This window comes from Polypterus senegalus, chromosome 2 (genome assembly GCF_016835505.1).
Source record: "Polypterus senegalus isolate Bchr_013 chromosome 2, ASM1683550v1, whole genome shotgun sequence".
In the NCBI taxonomy this organism is placed as follows: Eukaryota; Metazoa; Chordata; class Cladistia; order Polypteriformes; family Polypteridae; genus Polypterus; species Polypterus senegalus.
In genome coordinates, this window is record NC_053155.1 from 260,083,492 (window position 1) to 260,101,648 (window position 18,157).

The window sequence follows — 18,157 nt, forward strand, 5'->3', positions numbered from 1 at the left end:
TTTTGTAAAAATAAATGACAAAAAAAGAAAAAACAAAAACTTCTTATAAAAGTTTCAAATTTTTAGGTGCTTCTGTATAGTGTTCTCTATTTTACAGGAAATGATGAATGTCATAAATTGCTTTGCTGTTGCTTTTTTGTTAGTACATTTGTCATTTCCTGTTACTTAGTATGTGTGGAGGAGAAGTGCATTTACCTCTTTGTTTAAACAATTTTCTGTTAAGTTTACCTCTTCTCTCACTGGAAACTCTTAATTTATTTTCAGTTGCATTTTCTTCATCACATAGTTAGAACATAATATTACATAGGCAGTATTCTCCTGATTATTGTGTGCTGTTGTTTCTTTTGCCATTTGTTTTCCAAGCAGTATTTTGTATTTTAAGCAGATATTTTTAATAACTTTGTAGGATTATATGGCTGCTATTACTCAGTGGGGGATATACAGTAGATCCAGATCGTACAATTGTGTATAGGCCTTTATATTTATGAAAATCTACCTTAGTACACATTTTCATTTTGAACTGTCTTGTCATTGTAATATTTTAAATTTTTAAAAATCCTTCCAGGTGTTAAAATCATCACTCAACAAGTACAACCCAGTAAAATTCTTCCTAAGCCTGTAACTGCTACATTGCCCAGTAGCAGTAATTCTCCGATTATGGTCGTTAGTAGCAATGGTGCTATCATGACAACTAAGCTTGTTTCAACTCCTACAGGTATGTTTGAATTTGTTTTTGACTGTGTGTGTGTTTTTTTTTTATTTATTTAGTTTGCTTCTACTTTTTTATTAATATTTTAGTTGCAGATAGTGGTAATAATAATCTTTTTTAATATGTTGTTATAATTAATTTATCAAATTTGACTTCACTGAACATGAGGGGTAGTAAAAACTAATTGTGCAAATTTTTTTTACTGTATAATGATAGTTTACTTATTTTTTCTTTGATGATAGACCAGTATATTGTTAAAAAGACAGATTGACCAATTCCAGTCCACTTGCCAGTTGTTCTACACACTCTTTCCACAAGTTTTAATGAACAATTAAAGCTTTTAAACTTCATTATTGAAAGAAAACTTGATAATTGATACTACAGACTTCCTTCTATTAGCAGCTTTTCTAAAAAAAATCCTGCTTCTCTTTTTCTTTGTTGTGTGGACTCATTAACATACAAGTGTTTGGGTGCACAGTCCAAAAGACCTCTTAGAAAATATGTTCAAAGGCTGTTAAAGATGTGCCTTAATGATAGAACAGTGCATTTATTAATCCAATTGCAGTGTGCTAACTGCTAATAGTAGTTACACATATCTCACACTTAACTGTTTATTAGCTGCCTCTCCTTTACCCTCAGCATTCCTGGTAAGGTGTCAAAAGCTCCAATGGAATCCCCCATAACTGCTAGCACTGGTTACATCATATCCATTTAAGTGGCCCTACAGTTAAATCACCTTTCTCTAAGGTGCTGCAGATGTCATCTCTATCAACCTGTTCCAAAATTCGTCTTTGTCTTCTTTGTCATCTCTGCCAAGCTGTAGGACATGTTCTGAGGGACTACATTCATGAGTCATTTACCAACAATCATCATACAAACTACACCATACTCATTTACCCTATTCATCTCCACCAATTTTTTTTACCCATGTTTGTGACTCCAGCAAAACAAGCCAAGCATTTCCATCATTGCCCCCCTACTAGAAAAAATATTCTTATTAAAACATTCTTGAAACTTTACCTTTACAACTTGTTTTGTGCATGCAGCCAAAACATTCTCTGCTTCAGTTCAGTACTTTCATCACTTCACCCTTTTTTTATACTCTCATTATTCCAAGTTGTAATCTTTATGCGGTCTTCTTCAGACACCAGCATTTCCATCACTGTCTCTCCATCTCCCTTACCACCAAACTGGACACTCCACAATGCAACACCAAAAAACTACCAACTGAATGTCCATTGTCCTTTGAGTGGTTGGCTCTAAATTAAAAAAAAAAACAAAATCTGGTCTTATCCTACTTATTGTTCTTTATTATCCTCCAAAATACAGTGTATATTTATTAGATGATCTGACTGAACTGCTAACTCAGTGAAGATCTTTTTTTGCAGACATTCTTAATAGATGACTTTAATATCCGCATTGACATTCCTAAATATAAGCTGAGGAATTAGTTCTTATCCCTGCTGGACTTTTTGGCTTGGTGCAACGTTTTGATTTTCCTACCCACTGTGGTGGTCACATGTTAGACCAGGTTTGCACATCTGGCTCATCTGTTGGCAGCACTTACAGCATTGATTTGGACCTCTCTGACCTTAAAGAAGTACTTATTACTCTCTCAGTGCCTACAGTGCATCCGGAAAGTATTCACAGCGCATCATTTTTTCCACATTTTGTTATGTTACAGCCTTTTTCCAAAATGGAATAATTCATTTTTTTCCTCAGAATTCTACACACAACACCCCATAATGACAACGTGAAAAAGTTTTACTTGAGATTTTTGAAAATTTATTAAAAATAAAAAAACTGAGAAAGCACATGTACATAAGTATTCACAGCCTTTGCCATGAAGCACAAAATTTAGTGCAGGTGCATCCTGTTTCCCCTGATCATCCTTGAGATGTTTCTGCAGCTTAATTAGAGTCCGCCTGTGGTAAATTCAGTTGATTGGACAGGATTTGGAAAGGCACACACCTGTCTATATAAGGTCCCACAGTTGACAGTTCATGTCAGAGCACAAACCAAGCATGAAGTCAAAGGAATTGTCTGTAGACCGCCAAGACAGGATTGTCTCGAGGCACAAATCTGGGGAAGGTTACAGAAAAAAATTCTGCTGCTTTGAAGGTCCCAATGAGCACAGTGGCCTCCATCATCCATAAGTGGAAGAAGTTCGAAACCGCCAGGACTCTTCCTAGAGCTGGCCAGCCGTCTAAACTGAGCGATCGGGGGGAGAATGGCCTTAGTCAGGGAGGTGACCAAGAACCTGATGGTCACTTTGTCAGAGCTCCAGAGGTCCTCTGTGGAGAGAGGAGAACCTTCCAGAAGGACATCCATCTCTGCAGCAATCCACCAATCAGGCCTGTATGGTAAAGTGGCTAGACGGAAGCCACTCCTTAGTAAAAGGCACATGGCAGTCCATCTGGTGTTTGCCAAAAGGCACCTGAAGGACTCTCAGACCATGAGAAACAAAATTCTAATGAGACAAAGATTGAACTCTTTGGTGTGAATGCCAGGCGTCACGTTTGGAGGAAACCAGGCACCGCTTATCACCAGGCCAATACCATCCCTATAGTGAAACATGGTGGTGGCAGCATCATGCTGTGGGGATGTTTTTCAGTGGCAGGAAGTGGAACTGGGAGACTAGTCAGGATGAAGGGAAAGATGACTGCAGCAATGTACAGAGACATCCTGGATGAAAACCTGCTCCAGAGTGCTCTTGACCTCAGACTGGGGCGACGGTCCATCTTTCATCAGGACAACGACCCTAAGCACACAGCCAAGATATCAAAGGAGTGGCTTCAGGACAACTCTGTGAATGTCCTTGAGTGGCCCAGCCAGAGCCCAGACTTGAATCCAATTGAACATCTCTGGAGAGATCTTAAAATGGCTGTGCACCGATGCTTCCCATCCAACCTGATGGAGCTTGAGAGGTGCTGCAAAGAGGAATGGGCGAAACTGGCCAAGGATAGGTGTGCCAAGCTTGTGGCATCATATTCAAAAAGACTTAAGGCTGTAATTGCTTCCAAAGGTGCATCGACAAAGTATTGAGCAAAGGCTGTGAATACTTATGTACATGTGATTTCTCAGTTTTTTTTATGTTTAATAAATTTGCAAAAACCTCAAGTAAACTTTTTTCACATTGTCATTATGGGGTGTTGTGTGCAGAATTCTGAGGAAAAAAATTAATTTAATCGATTTTGGAATAAGGCTGTAACATAACAAAATGTGGAAAAAGTGATGCGCTGTGAATACTTTCCGGATGCACTGTATTCCCTGTCTTCACTGTAAACATCAAGTTTCTTTCAGAAACCTTAAAATCTGTCCTTGATGGATCAGTTTCTAATCTTTTTATGTCGTGCAGTATTTAATCAACTTTAACAATCAGAATTTCCCCGGGGGGCAAATAAAGTTTCATCTGTCTATTCTATGAATCAGACAGTCTTGTCAATCACTATACCCTTAGCCCTCCAGTCAGCACAATATCAAACAGCTCCTTTAAAGCACGGGAAGTGTTTACTTTAAGTGTTCAACTCCATGGTATAATTCAGCACTACAATTTATGAAAGCAGTTGGACAATACCTTGAGAAAGTGTCACATAAGACTGGCCTCATTGTGCATGCCCAGGCTTTCTCTGACCATCAAAGGAATTACAGAGATGCACTAAACTGAAGTCAATAATGCATACCATGGCTAATGATAGAGAGTGGCCATAATAACCCCGAGGGTTTTGTTCTCAGTGGTTAACAGACTAATTTTTTTTTTTTTGTTGTTGTTGTTTATTTCACCTTATACAATTTCTTGTATTAGAAATTTGTTAGTTTTCACATACCCCTTGGGGTCATAGTGCAGGGTCAGCTATTGTACAGCGTCCCTGGAGCAATTGAAGGGTAAGGGCCTGGTTTAAGGGTCCAGCAGAGTAGGATCTCTTTTGGCAGTGACAGGGATTCGAACCGGCAACCTTCGGGATACCAGCACAAATCTTTAGCCTCAGAGCTTTATCCTGCATCTGGCCTTATCATTTCTTCTGCTGAAGACTATGAAAAATTCCTTCACTTTTTCAGTGTTAAAATTAAAAACTTAAATTAAAGTTCATTATCCCTTTGTAGTTCTTCCTTGTGTTCCCTCTTCATCCAGCTGTTTTTCCATATTTTACCATTTTCTTCCCAGTTTATTAATGACCTGCTCAGTAAGATAAAGCTTTCTACTTGTATATTGGACCCTATCCCCAACACACTTACCAAATCATGTTTCCATGCCATAATCCAAACTGTTCCAAAAATAATAAATACATTTATTGACACTGTGCCAGTTACTTTGAAAATTTCTTCTGAAACCCCTGTGTTTATTAAAAAAAAAAAAGTTTGATCTGTTTGTTACCTTTTTCTGTCTAAAGTTCTGGAGTGTATTGTGGCCTTAAAACTGAACAGTTATTTAACTTATAATAAACTGATAGAACCTTTTCAGTTTGGTTTCAGAGCATAGTAAAACTGTAAAACTGCTGTGCTTCAAGTAACCAGTTTATTGCTTATGGCAGGGGTCCCCACACTTTTTCGGCTTGCGAGCTACTTTAAAAATGACGAAATGAAATGATCTACCTACATTAAAAATGATTATATACAGTATATATATATACTTAGTATACTTTATACATAAAATGTATGTTGTCATACCTTGCATAAGTGAATAACCTTTATGTCAAAATAAGAATTCAATACATTTATGGTCACTACAGTATTTGGATTTAATAATCGTCATGTGGGAATAGGCTGACTCACATAAATAAGTAGAGCCGAATAATGCAGTCAAGAAGCTTTTGAATTCAGCCAAGTGAAAAATGACGGCTGTCCGATTAACTGCTATTTTAGTTCCCTATCCTTTCTCTTTCTCAGATCACTTTTTGGAAGGACGTCAGTTTCGTAGTTTTTATTTACAGTTCGAAAGTGTCTTTCCACATTTTCCTTCTTTGGAATAGCAATGATAGATTGACAGATCAGACAAACACACTTCGATTGTGACATTATGAGAAAAAAATCCTATTCCAGTTCCACATCAAGCCCATACCCTCCCGAAACATTTTTTTTAAATCCCTTCCCTTCTATCCCTTCTATACTCGATATAAATTGAAAGGCTAGATCACAGCCGGAGTTTTGCAGTAGCTTGCGCATTTGATCTTGCGTGCGGGATGACCAGTGTCTTAGAAGAAAAGAGATGTCAGACTGACAAATGCCATATGGAGGATATATGATAGACTAACATTTAAAAAAAAATGTTTTTGAATGCAACACTATCTACATGCACTACCTTTGCGATCTACTGGTCGATCGCGATCGACACATTGGGCACCCCTGGCTTAATGGCAACAGATGCTGAGCAAACCATCATATTAATTCTATTAGATTTTAGAACGGCAATTGATACTGTCTAGCATTGGATTGTACAATTCAAAGTGGAGAACATTTTGGATATCTCTGTCACTGTCCTCCAGTGGTTTAAGTCCTATCTGACTGATAGACAATAGTTTGATAGTCATGGTAATGGCAGGTCTAACTTGGCGCCAGTCACAAAAGGAGTTCCTGAAGGCTCTGTCCTTGGATGTCTCCTGTTTTTTATCTCCATGCTTCCCCTTGGCCATATTGTTACTAGTCTTCAGGCACTTTTTATTACTTGCAAGAGGGACAGTGGCCATAGTCTAACTTTAGGTCACAGGGATATAAAAAGTACATTTCTAAGTTAATAGTTTTTCTATATGATTCTATATCTGACAGTAAGCCATTGTAGTACTTAAACCTGCTGACAGGAAGTATAATCATTGGATTTAAAAAAAAAAAAAATCTTCCTTTTGTTTGCCTATTCATTGGCCTTATACTGGGTGTGAGGTGGCCACAAGTGTGCCCCATTCTATTACAGTGGGTTTTACCTTAATTTCATATTTTTCTCTGTAATATATATTTTTTGTTAATTTCGCCTTTCTCACTTTTTTTATTACGATATTCTACAACAGGTACACAGGCTACATACTCGCGACCAACAATGAGCCCCACTATTGGAGCTCGAATGGCAACTTCTCCTGGAGGAGCTACCTATGTTAAAACTACCAGTGGGAGCATCATTACAGTGGTGCCAAAATCCCTTGCCACACTTGGGGGCAAAATCATCACTAGTAACATTGTATCAGGTAAGCCTAATTATTAATTTGGATTGTGGTATCTGGTAACAAACAGCATTTAACTCCTTATATAATATTTTATTCAAGGCAGTAAATCATATTAATAATGAAAAAGTACACTGCAAAAACAATAATTCATCACATGTGAAACATTTCTTTATATTAATAATAATTTAAGACTAACTCAATAGCCTTAAGTAAATTTGCAGTTAACCATGATTCATGTATTTTATTTTCACCACCAGGTATTTTATTAATGATTTCCCTGTAGTGCTAAATTAAGTCAGCACTGTTTAGTGAATGTCTTGTATCTTGGTTTACTCTTCTTTATATCTCTAATGTTCACTTGCTAAGCAAATCTCAGTATGAACATGAATATTTTCTGTGTTTGGGGCAAAAATGTACTTCAGGACTAAAGGAAAAGAGAGTCCCAGAACAAACTTTAGTAGCCGAAGATTCTGATAAAAAAATTTTTTTGTAACACATTCTTATTTCATTTAAATGCAAAAATATAGTAGAACATTAAGTAGACAAATGCCAGGAAGAATAAATAAAGCAGCTGTGTTCATACTGCAAATTCTAATCCAGATTAGGTGTTTAAAATAGTAGTAGTAGTTTGTTTATATAGTGCCCTTCACAGACAAGGGTCACAGAAACCTGAACAGCAAAACAATACAAAGCAGAACAAATAGAACAAAGCATAAACATTACCAATAAGATAACAAATACAGAGAAACTACTCTGCACTGATTAAAAGCCTGTTTAAAAAGAAATGTTTTCAGTTGTTTTTTAAAAGAATCAACAGACTCAGCTGCACACAAACCATAAGGCAGGTTATTCCATAGTCTTGGTGCCACGGACTGAAAAGCACAATCCTCATAGGTTTTTAGCTGAGTACGTGGGACAACTGAATGGCCCTGTTGCCCAGATCTAAGAGCCCGACAAGCTGTATAACATTGGAGCAAGCAAGTAAGGTACTCAGGAGCTTGTCCATGCAAAGCTCTATAAGTAAGTACCAAAATTTTAAAATTAATTCTGTGACACAGTGGGAGCCAGTGCAGTGTGTACAGAATAGGAGTGATATGATCACTCCAGCTAGTGTGAGTTAAAAGCCTAGCGGGTGCATTTTGGACATACTAAAGACGTGAGAGAGGGGACTTGCTCAGACCCGTGTAAAGAGCATTACAATAACTAGGTCATGAGGAAACAAAAGAATAAACAAGCATCTCCAATTTTAACTTTGAAACAACAGTTCTTAGTTTAGAAAGATTTCTTAAATGAAAGAAACATGAATGGCTGACTGATCTTGTATATGAATCTGGCATCGGGGACTGGTCAAAGATAACCCCAAGATTATGTAAACTCGACTTAATAGCAGGAGAGAAATAAGATAATTTTAAGATAATCTCAGAATGGAAATCGGGAGGAGCAACAATTAATACCTCAGTCTTTCCTGAATTCATCTGCAGGTAATTACTACTGAGCCAAGTCATTAACCTGAGACAGGCAATCAACCAAAGTGACCAAAGTATTAATTTGATTGGGTTTAAAAGAGAAATAATGCATTATATTATCTGCATAGAGATCATATGAGATATCCTTAAAAGAATTCAGAATCTGTGATAAGGGAAGAATACATAATGAAAAACGTACAGGTCCAAGAACTGAGCCCTGTGACACTCCACATGTCAAAGGAGCAGAGTTGGATGAAAAGCCAGCCACACTGACTGAAAAACTCGTATTCGACAAATAAGAGGAGAACCAGTCTAAAGCATAGCCAGAGACACCTAACAGCTCTAATCTCTTTATTAAGATCTGATGGTGTACTATATCAAAAGCTGCATTAAGGTCTAGCAGGCCAGTGTTCTGTGCTTGTATTGTATCAGCAGCAATTAAAAGATCATTGAAAACTTTAAGAAGAACTGTTTCTGTAGAATGTCGCCTCTGAAAACCAGATTGAAAAGAATCAAAGAGCCACTGCTCCTCTGAGAAGGCACAAAGTTGCTGTTCAACCGCCTTTTCCAAAACTTTGGCAATAAAAGACAGTTTTGAAATTGACCTGTCATTACTCAGAAGAGTGGGATCAGAATTAGATTTTTTCAACAGTGGTTGAATTACAGCCTGCTTGAAAGTCGATGGAACCCAACCAGATCTCAAAGAGAAATTTATGATCATCAAAATGCATGGACCTATACAACACATAGTTTTTAAAATTAATGAAGTTTGGCAATAAGTAAGAAAGACATAATAAAGGTTTCATCTTTCTGTGCAAGTCAGAAAGATCAGAGAGTGAGTGAATGAGGTCAATAGATGAAACGGCTGGAACAATATTTGCCCGAACAACATTGTACTACCACCAACCTGGGAGAACAACTAAACCCTGGGTTGCTGCACAATCGGAAAACCGCTAGGAAAAAGCAGTTTGCTATTGAAAATCTTTCAGGATAACGTGACCAACGCTCGTCCTTTTATTTGACCCCTCACCATATGCCCCAGCTCAGCATCAGACAATAAGCATTACCACAATGAAGAAGAGGAAAAAAATATTTACATATATATTTACATATACAACGAAAAAAAAACAAACAAGTACCTAACATAGAATCAAAAGGCAGGCAGGTTGGAAAGGACGTTACTGTATATGGAAAGTCAGGAGTTCATCCAATTTGATGGATTCTAATGGATCCTGTCTTGATTGTGGCTGATCATGAAATTTGTAAATAGATCATACAAATATAATGCAGGCAATACAATGGAAGCTCTCTATGGAAAGAGCGGTTTTGAGGTAGCTTGTGAATTTTGTATGAGTTAAACCTACTCTTTATTTAAAACATTTTTGACTTGGACTTGTCTTCTTTGTGCATTTCTTGCAAAAAACACTAATGTCTCTGTGTATGTTCGTGCATCTCACTCTGTGCTTTTGATTTTGTGTAAATATGATGCATATTTGAATGCTTTTTAAAACTTTCATTAAATAATAAACTAGTTATCTGTACAACACCTTTTTCTGATAAAAGCAAATCTGCTGTATTTAAGGCACAACTACAAAGATAACTACAATCCCTATGACCTCCAAGCCCAATGTTATAGTGGTGCAAAAAACAACTGGCAAAGGAACAACTATACAAGGTCTGCCTGGCAAAAATGTGGTTACAACATTGCTGAATGCTGGGGTAAGCTAAATATTTTTTAGCTACAGGTAACAAAAACCAAACAATGCATGATTTAGTGGATGAGCTAAGTGTTTACCCTCAAAGATATATCATTTGTTTTTCATTCAATTACCTATTGTTCAAACACTTTTTGCATCTGTTTTTATGTGTTCATGTTTTATATTTTGTTTTCTTTTTGCTGTTAAGATCTGCAATATCAAAAGCAAATATTGATTAGATCAGTTTTACTAAAACACACAAAATAGATTTATCATTTTTGTTGTCTTTATTAGTCTCTTCCAGCTAAGTAGAAAGGAATATCTGGAGTATGTATATCTGGAATTATTATTTCTCTGGCTTGTACCCCCATGTAACCATGCGGTAGCTTTGTTACACCATACAGATAGTTACTGATTAAATTAATTTGAAACATTTTACTTATTACTGTTTGTCCTAAAGCAATTTGTTGGCACTCTTTCCAGAATGATTTTAATCTTTGTGCCTGGTTTGTATTACAAGATATATATTTTTAATTTTCCCAACAAGAAAAATTAAAACTAATGCAGTTTAAACTGAAAAATATGTACGTCTCAAGTGCTGCAAATTATTTGTTGTTTAGTAGAAATTGTTGTGTATTAAATACAGATATAATTTACTTTTAATTCTCTAAATATTTTTATAGAATAGAATGTTGCATAGTTGTATTGGAATTTATGAAAAGGAGAGTGCTCCTTTTCATAATGTCATTAGTAAGTATGTCCTGTAGAGGGAAACCTTTGCTTGTCTTTGCATGCTACTGAAGTTATACTGCCAGGTTAAAATGCTTCTCTGTGGCAAAGTACTTCTTTGGCATTCATTAGGACATATAGTGCTGTGAAAAAGTATTTGCCCCTTTCCTGATTTCTTTTCTTTTTTTTTTTTTTTCTCATGTTTGTCACACTTAAATGTTTCAGATCATCAAACAAATTTAAATATTAGCCAAAGATAACCCAAGTAAAAACAAAATGCAGTTTAAGTGATGATGTTATTTGTTAAGGAAACAGAAAAGTATTTGCCCCCTTCCTGATTTTTTTTTTGCATGTTTGTCACACTTAAATGTTTCAGATCATCAAACAAATTTAAATACTAGCCAAAGATAACCCAAGTAAAAACAAAATGCAGTTTAAGTGATGGTTTTATTTATTAAGAAAACAAACTGTCCACATATGAATGTGTATCCCAATGTGAAAAAGTAATTCCCCTTCTTGTTAAATCATGAAGTAACTGTGGTTAATCACATTTTTTGGAAAGCTGAGTTCAATTTCACTAGCCACAACCAGGCCTGATTACTGCCAGACCTTTTGAATCAAGAGATTACTTAAATAGAACCTGTCAGACAAAGTGAAGTAGGCCAAAAGATTTCAAAAGGGAAGAGATCATGCCGCAATCTAAAGAAATTCAGGAAAGGATGAGAAACAAAGTAAATGACATCTATCAGTCTGGAAAAGGTTACAAAGCCATTTCTAAAGTTTTGGGACTCCAGTGAAACACGGTGAGAACCATTATCCAGAAATTGAGAAAACATGGAACAGTGGTGAACCTTCCCAGGAGTGGCCGGCCTACAAAAAGTACCCCAAGAGTGCAGCAACGACTCATTCAAGAGGTCACAAAAGAACCCAGAACAACATCTAAAGAACTGCAGGCCTTACTTGCCTCAGTTAAGGTAAGTGTTCATGACTCAACCATAACAAAGAGGCGGGCAAAAATGGCATGTATTGCAGTTCCAAGGCGAAAACCACTGCTGACCAAAAAGAACATAAAGGCTTGTCTCACTTTTGCCAAAAAACATCTTGATGATCCTCAAGACTTTTGGGAAAATATTCTGTGGACAGGGCAGCAGAGCAATGATCCAAAACACACCAGCATGTCCACCTCTGAATAGCTTAAAAAAATGAAGGTTTTGGAGTGGCCTAATCAAAGTCCGGACTTTATTCCAATTGAGATGCTGTGGTATGACCTTAAAAAAGTGGTTCATGCTCTGAAGCCCTCCAGTGTGGATGAATTGAAACAATTTTGCAAAGAAGAGTGGATCAAAATTCCTCCACAGCCATCTGAAAGACTTATTGCCAGTTATTGCAAACGTTTGATTGCAGTTGTTGATGCTAAGGGAAGCACAATCAGTTATTAGGTTTAAATTACTTTTTCACATAGAGCCATGGAAGGTTTGAATAGATTTTTCCTTAATAAATAAAATCATCACTTAAAAACTGTATTTTGTGCTTACTTCGGTTGTCTTTGTCTAATATTAAAATTTGTTTGATGATCTGAAAATTTTATGTGAGACAAACATGCAAAAAAAAAAAGAAATCAGGAAAGGGGCAAATGCTTTTTCACAGCACTGTATATCAAGTTGTTGCCCTAATACATCCAAGTTTTTTTTTTTACTCAACTAGCAAGCAGCAAAAATATATTAAATACAGAGTGTTTAGTTTTGGCAGTTTATAAGTGAATAAATGTTGAATAGATAATGTTCAAATACAATAAGATTAATTTACAGTTGCTTTGAGACAATAAATATGCATTAATTTGCTAAACATATATTTTAAAGTAAAGTGTATTTTTTGTTTCTAGAAACTGGTTTATATCACAGTATCTTGTAATTTGGCTCAAACATGTAAAATATTGTTTACGTGAAAGGATTTATGGATAATCAAGCATTTATGATATGCATATAATATTTCCTGCATATGAAGCAGGAAGCATGCGAGTTATTTGTTTTCTTTAGCTGAAGTTACTTAGGGTTGATTATGTACTATTAATTTTTAAAAAATCTATTAATGTTAAATGTTTCAGAAAACAGAACCTGTGCTTAATGTGCATTTATTCTAATTGCACTGCTAAATGACGAAATATTAATTTTCAAACAGGGTGAAAAGACCCTTCAGGCAGTCCCAACAGGAGCCAAACCAGCTATCATTACTGCAACAAGACCCATTACTAAAATGATAGTCACTCAGCCAAAGGGAATGGGGTCAGGTGTACAGCCAGCTACAAAAATTATACCAACTAAAATTGTATATGGACAGCAAGGGAAAACACAAGTAAGTATTGTTTATTATTCTTTGAACTGAATTTACTTTTAAACAAAAAAATGTATTAACTTTTCAAGTTCTAAGTTTTCACATAAGCTGGTAAATTGAGTTCAGTCTTTACAACCAAGTTGATATTATCCTTTTTAATCCATTCTGAATCACAGTTCTATTTTTTTATGTCTGCCTTTTCTACTACAACATTATTTTTACTTTAATTTTTTTTTTTTGTATAACCGAAAAAGGCATACCACATACATTGAGTTTGAATTCCATCTTTTATTTATATTACTTTAATAAGCACAAATTAATCTTGAGTACTTGGGGAATTTTGGCTTTTTACAGAAACTCTTTAAATAAATAAACACAAATACAGGTAGATAAGTAAGTAAATAAATATACATACACAATTTGGTCTAAACACGCATTAGAATGACTAAAAAGCAAAGAAAATTAAAATATAGAAAACGTCTGACTTGTCTGTCATAGTCACAGCAAGGCGTTATGCAGATGTATTGCTGTTGGTATAAACAAGACCCAGTAGTGTATCTTGACACACTTTTACTGAATTAATTCATTAGCTGAAAGTACTCATGGTTTGTGTATTTGCATCCTTTCTTGGTTCCCAAAATTGAACAGCTGCTGAATTGGCAAGCTAGGATCCAGCATGAGTAAAATGCATAACATAAGAAGTTTCTCAGGTTTCCTCTCTGTTTCATCACAATCTAAACTTTCTCATGTTAATGTTCAGTTACTTTTTATACTTAAAAGTTGTTTTACTTCTCTGTAGTGAACTAACATAGGCTTCACTTCAGTACATTCAGTACGCTATGTATGTATGATACATTAAATACATTAAGTTCAGTTTGAAACTGTTTGCCCTCCATGCATTACCATCTGGAAGGCAAATCATAAACTGAACTAGTCTGTAGTCAGAATGACAGGAAATAATTAGAATATGCCATTTACAATTTAGCTTGTAGAGGTTTTAATAGAATCTCCCATTGACTATCCACTAATATACCTGTATATGCAAACATTTTAACATAACTAAGAAAATACTTCTATCAATTTAACATAGCGTAACTAACTAACAAATGGCTCTTACAGTTAGTGTGTCAGAGAGAGGATGTGCAGCTTTGTTCATAATGACACTCAGTTTTGTTTTAATTCTCTCCTTCACTAAAACCTCCAAGTGGCCCAGACGATCTTTGGTGCTGCGAAAGTCAATAACCAGTTCCCTGGTTTTGATGATGTTAAGATGCAAACAGTTCTGTTTGCACCAAAACACAAACGTCTCCACCAGAGAAATCAAAAAACATAATCTTCACATTGCTGCCAGCTTTGTCCAGGTGATGATATGCCTTGTGGAGAAGATATGTAATTGCATCCTCCACTCCAATGTTTGTCCTATAGGCAAACTTGTATTGATTAGCTTGAATATCCCACTTAAATAAATTGTCCATCCTAATATTTGTTACTTTACCATCAAAACCATCTATAATTTAATACTTTTTGCAGTATTTTCTGTTTCTTTTTAGTATGGTGTTCATATAGTAACATCTGTCATAGACAATGTTTGCAAGTTAACATGCTGCAAAGATGGTGGCGAAAATTTTCACATAACATATTTGAAGTCCTGTTAGTAAGTAATGTAAACCTAGCCAAATTTTTTCCACAAATGCAGCCAGAACATTTTTGAATAATGGAAAAGATGCAGTATGAAATGAATGTTAAAAGTATTTTATGGCTGACCATGTGATATTGTCCTGTGCAGCAATGAGTAAATTTGAGATTTTACATTCATTGAAGTAGAACTTTGGCATTTAGAAATGCAAATGTGACTCTGTGATACAAATTAGTTATTGTAACTTCTATTTTCTAAAGGTTCATGCAAATTTAATGTATTGGGAATTTCCAGAGTAACCCAACATTAACTTTTTTTCTCTCTTAAAGAAGAAATTGAATAATAGCAATGGTGAAGTGCTGTGTTTGTTTATCTTATCTGTTTGAATGATTATTTTACACAATGTATTAAAGTCTCAAGCATGTATTCAAGACATAGACAGAGCATGATGGACAGGGAACAGGAAAACAGCAGAACCAAATTAAAAAGGGTGTGCGTACACTGTATTTATACCATTGTGAAGATTAGAGGTTAGGTTTAATTGAAAGCATATAGCAAGAAAAATGAATGTTCCAAATCACATGTTCTTAAAATAAGAAGGAGGTTATTAGTTTTAACTGACTATGTCTTTAATGGAAAAAGCTTAAAATGCATTAACAATGCAGTGCATGGTTACTTATCATTGGAGTCTTTGTGTGACTTTTGTTTAGTTATGGAAATCATTACAATGGGAGGTGTTTAATCAGGATTCGAGTTTTCCTTGGAATTTATCACTTGTAGTGGCTTTTGAATAATAAAGCAATTTTAGACTCCATGTAATGTTTTGGCTTGTCCCATCTAACCTTTATAGGTGTTAATTAAACCAAAGCCCATGGCTTTTCAAGCGACAGTAGTGAGCGAGCAGGCCAGGCAGCTTGTTAGTGAGACTCTGCACCAGGTCTCCCGTGTGGGTGAATTAGCAGCATCCAGTCAAGAAGGTGTGCTGAAAGAGGAACCTCAGACCTATACAGAATGCAGCTCTTCCTCCACAGAGTCTTCCCACAGTTCACAAGGTAAGCATAAACATCTGTCTTGTAGGATTTTTATGGATTTTGTGAGATTGTTGTTTTCTGTGTCACATGTGATAATGCAGCTAATTGAAAATAATACTATTTTTTATTACTTAGCAGGAATCTTGCATCTTATTTTCAGTAAACTAGATTTTGTAAGTATGAATGGAATGTGACTGTTCAGTGAAATGTGGCTTTATTGATGGTGTGTTTGGCAGGGCACCTGTTTTATTTCATACCCAACTGCATTCTCACCACACACTTTGAAACAGGTAGTTAAGAACAAGACTCTCAATTATTAGAGGATAATAGTAACAATTAGCTTCACTTTTTTAAATTGTGGTTTTGCTTTGCACTGACAAGAAGCTGTAGAATTAAAAAAAAATCATCATCAAAAGGGAACACAGTGTAATTTATCATCTACTTCATTCAACTTCAACTGTATTCAAGTTGCTATATTTGGAAAAAGCACATACAAAAGCTAAATGTAATTTACTGAATACTAGTCCAATGTGAACACCATGAAGACAGACTTGCAGCGAGCAGCAGGAGTGTGGTAGCTGCTTTTTTAACAACATCTTGTTAAAATATATTTGAAAAAATAACTCTAAAATTGATTTTGATGTCCTAAACACTAGCTTGTTTTTTTTTTTTTTTGGTATGCAGAATATTCCAAAAAGTACTCACTGCGGTAGAAAAGCAAACACTACTAAAGACCTTAGTCATCCTGACCAGTGGCTTTTTTCACTTCTTCCTTCTGGCAAACAGCACAGGACCACTGGCACTTGTACCAGTACATTCAGGAATAGTTTTGAGATACAGGTCATTAAGTTACTAAACAGTCAATCATAACGACGAGTATTGCAACATAAAAATACTGCAAAGGAAAGAAAACAGGTTAGCTTTCATCAGATGTACAACTGCAAATTAAAGAGAATTTAAAATAAATAGGGGGAAGAAGGGAACACAAAAAGGGCAAATGAAAGAAGAAAATATGAGATTAGGCGTGAAAAAGCTGCGATTAGAGATGATGATGGCAGAAACTGAAAAAGTTATGAAAACCAAGAAAAATTTGTGATCCTAGACTGAGAATGGGCTCAGCTTTTTTTATATATTTATTTATTTATTATAGAAGTAAATCCTGAGACAAGACTTTTTCAAAGAGATAATTTCAAGCCCTGCAAGATGAGAATTTGGCCTTGAGATTATTTTCAAGTCATGCTCTCCTCTCAACCATATTCAACCATGCACTCTGCCCTCTCACTTCTCATTCACATGAATGGTTTTGCCAAACACAGTTCCTGCTCTCTCAGCTCTTATAAATTTTTACGTTTTCCTCAGACTTTTTATGTCCAAATCTTATTGAAGAATTTCATCCCGAAGGGTTATCAGCAGGAAATATGAGTACACAGGCAATCCTACCACCAAGAAATGATGAAGCCAAACAAATAAAAATTTTGTAACGGTTATGCGGAAATTGTTTAAATGCATATCAATAGACTATGCTGAAACAGTTGGTGGTGATAGTGCGGAATTACTGATGAAAGAGTGATGTATCCAAGAAAGGTAATGTAGTATATCTCCCGCGGATAACATTAGATACCAAAGGAGATCTTGATATGCCATTCATTTTAAAATATTAACAGTTTCCCATTAGAATAGCTTACACTGTACGGTCTTCCACCACCTGAATTACTGCTGAAAGAAGGATGTATCCAAGAAGGTAATGTAGTACATGTCCCGCGGATAACATTAGACACCAAAGAAGATCTCAATATGCCATTCATATTAAAACATTAACAGTTTTATGTTAGAATAGCTTTTGCAAAGACAACAAATCACAGAGACAAACATTTGAAACATTTGGTTTATTTATTAGAGAGAAAGCAACAAAATTTACTCATGGGCAGTTATACGCTGAGTTGTCACAATGCAAGTCCAAACACAGAATCAAAAATTCAGTACGATATTGACAAAAATTTAATAAAAAAAAATTGTTTTTACTGAAGTTTTATAGTAAAAGTGTAAGTTTAAAAAGTATTTGCGTGTTAATTTCAAATCCAAACAGAACTAAATAGTTTAATGCAATGAATAACTAACGCAACATGAAACATAACTTACTTTCGAATTATTACATTTTACTATTTTTGATATGGTTAATTACTCGCTGTAATGTAAAATAGTTAGTTCTATTATGCATATGTAACAATCCCCAAGAAAATAACAACCTCTTTACAGTGTACATCAGCATCCCCATACGCAAGCAGCTGAGCCGCAAAGTGGCTAGTGCGTAGCGCTGGCCTGTGGGTTGGTGAGCAAGCAAGCCTAGTGTATGTGTGTGTGTGTGTATGTATATGTGTGTGTGTGTGTGTATATATATATATATAT

The 18,157-nt window shown here is 35.5% G+C and overlaps 1 protein-coding gene across 2 annotated transcripts in view; it reads left to right on the forward strand.

Moving 5' to 3' along the window:
• emsy (EMSY transcriptional repressor, BRCA2 interacting) overlaps positions 1–18,157 on the forward strand; it is an 89,315-nt gene that overhangs the window by 27,503 nt on the left and 43,655 nt on the right. For both annotated transcript variants that reach the window (XM_039745432.1, XM_039745433.1), the window contains exons 10-14: positions 566–715; positions 6,709–6,882; positions 9,910–10,046; positions 12,932–13,105; positions 15,571–15,772. In XM_039745432.1, coding sequence (XP_039601366.1) covers positions 566–715; positions 6,709–6,882; positions 9,910–10,046; positions 12,932–13,105; positions 15,571–15,772 — 837 coding nt within the window. The remainder of the gene's footprint in view (positions 1–565; positions 716–6,708; positions 6,883–9,909; positions 10,047–12,931; positions 13,106–15,570; positions 15,773–18,157) is intronic.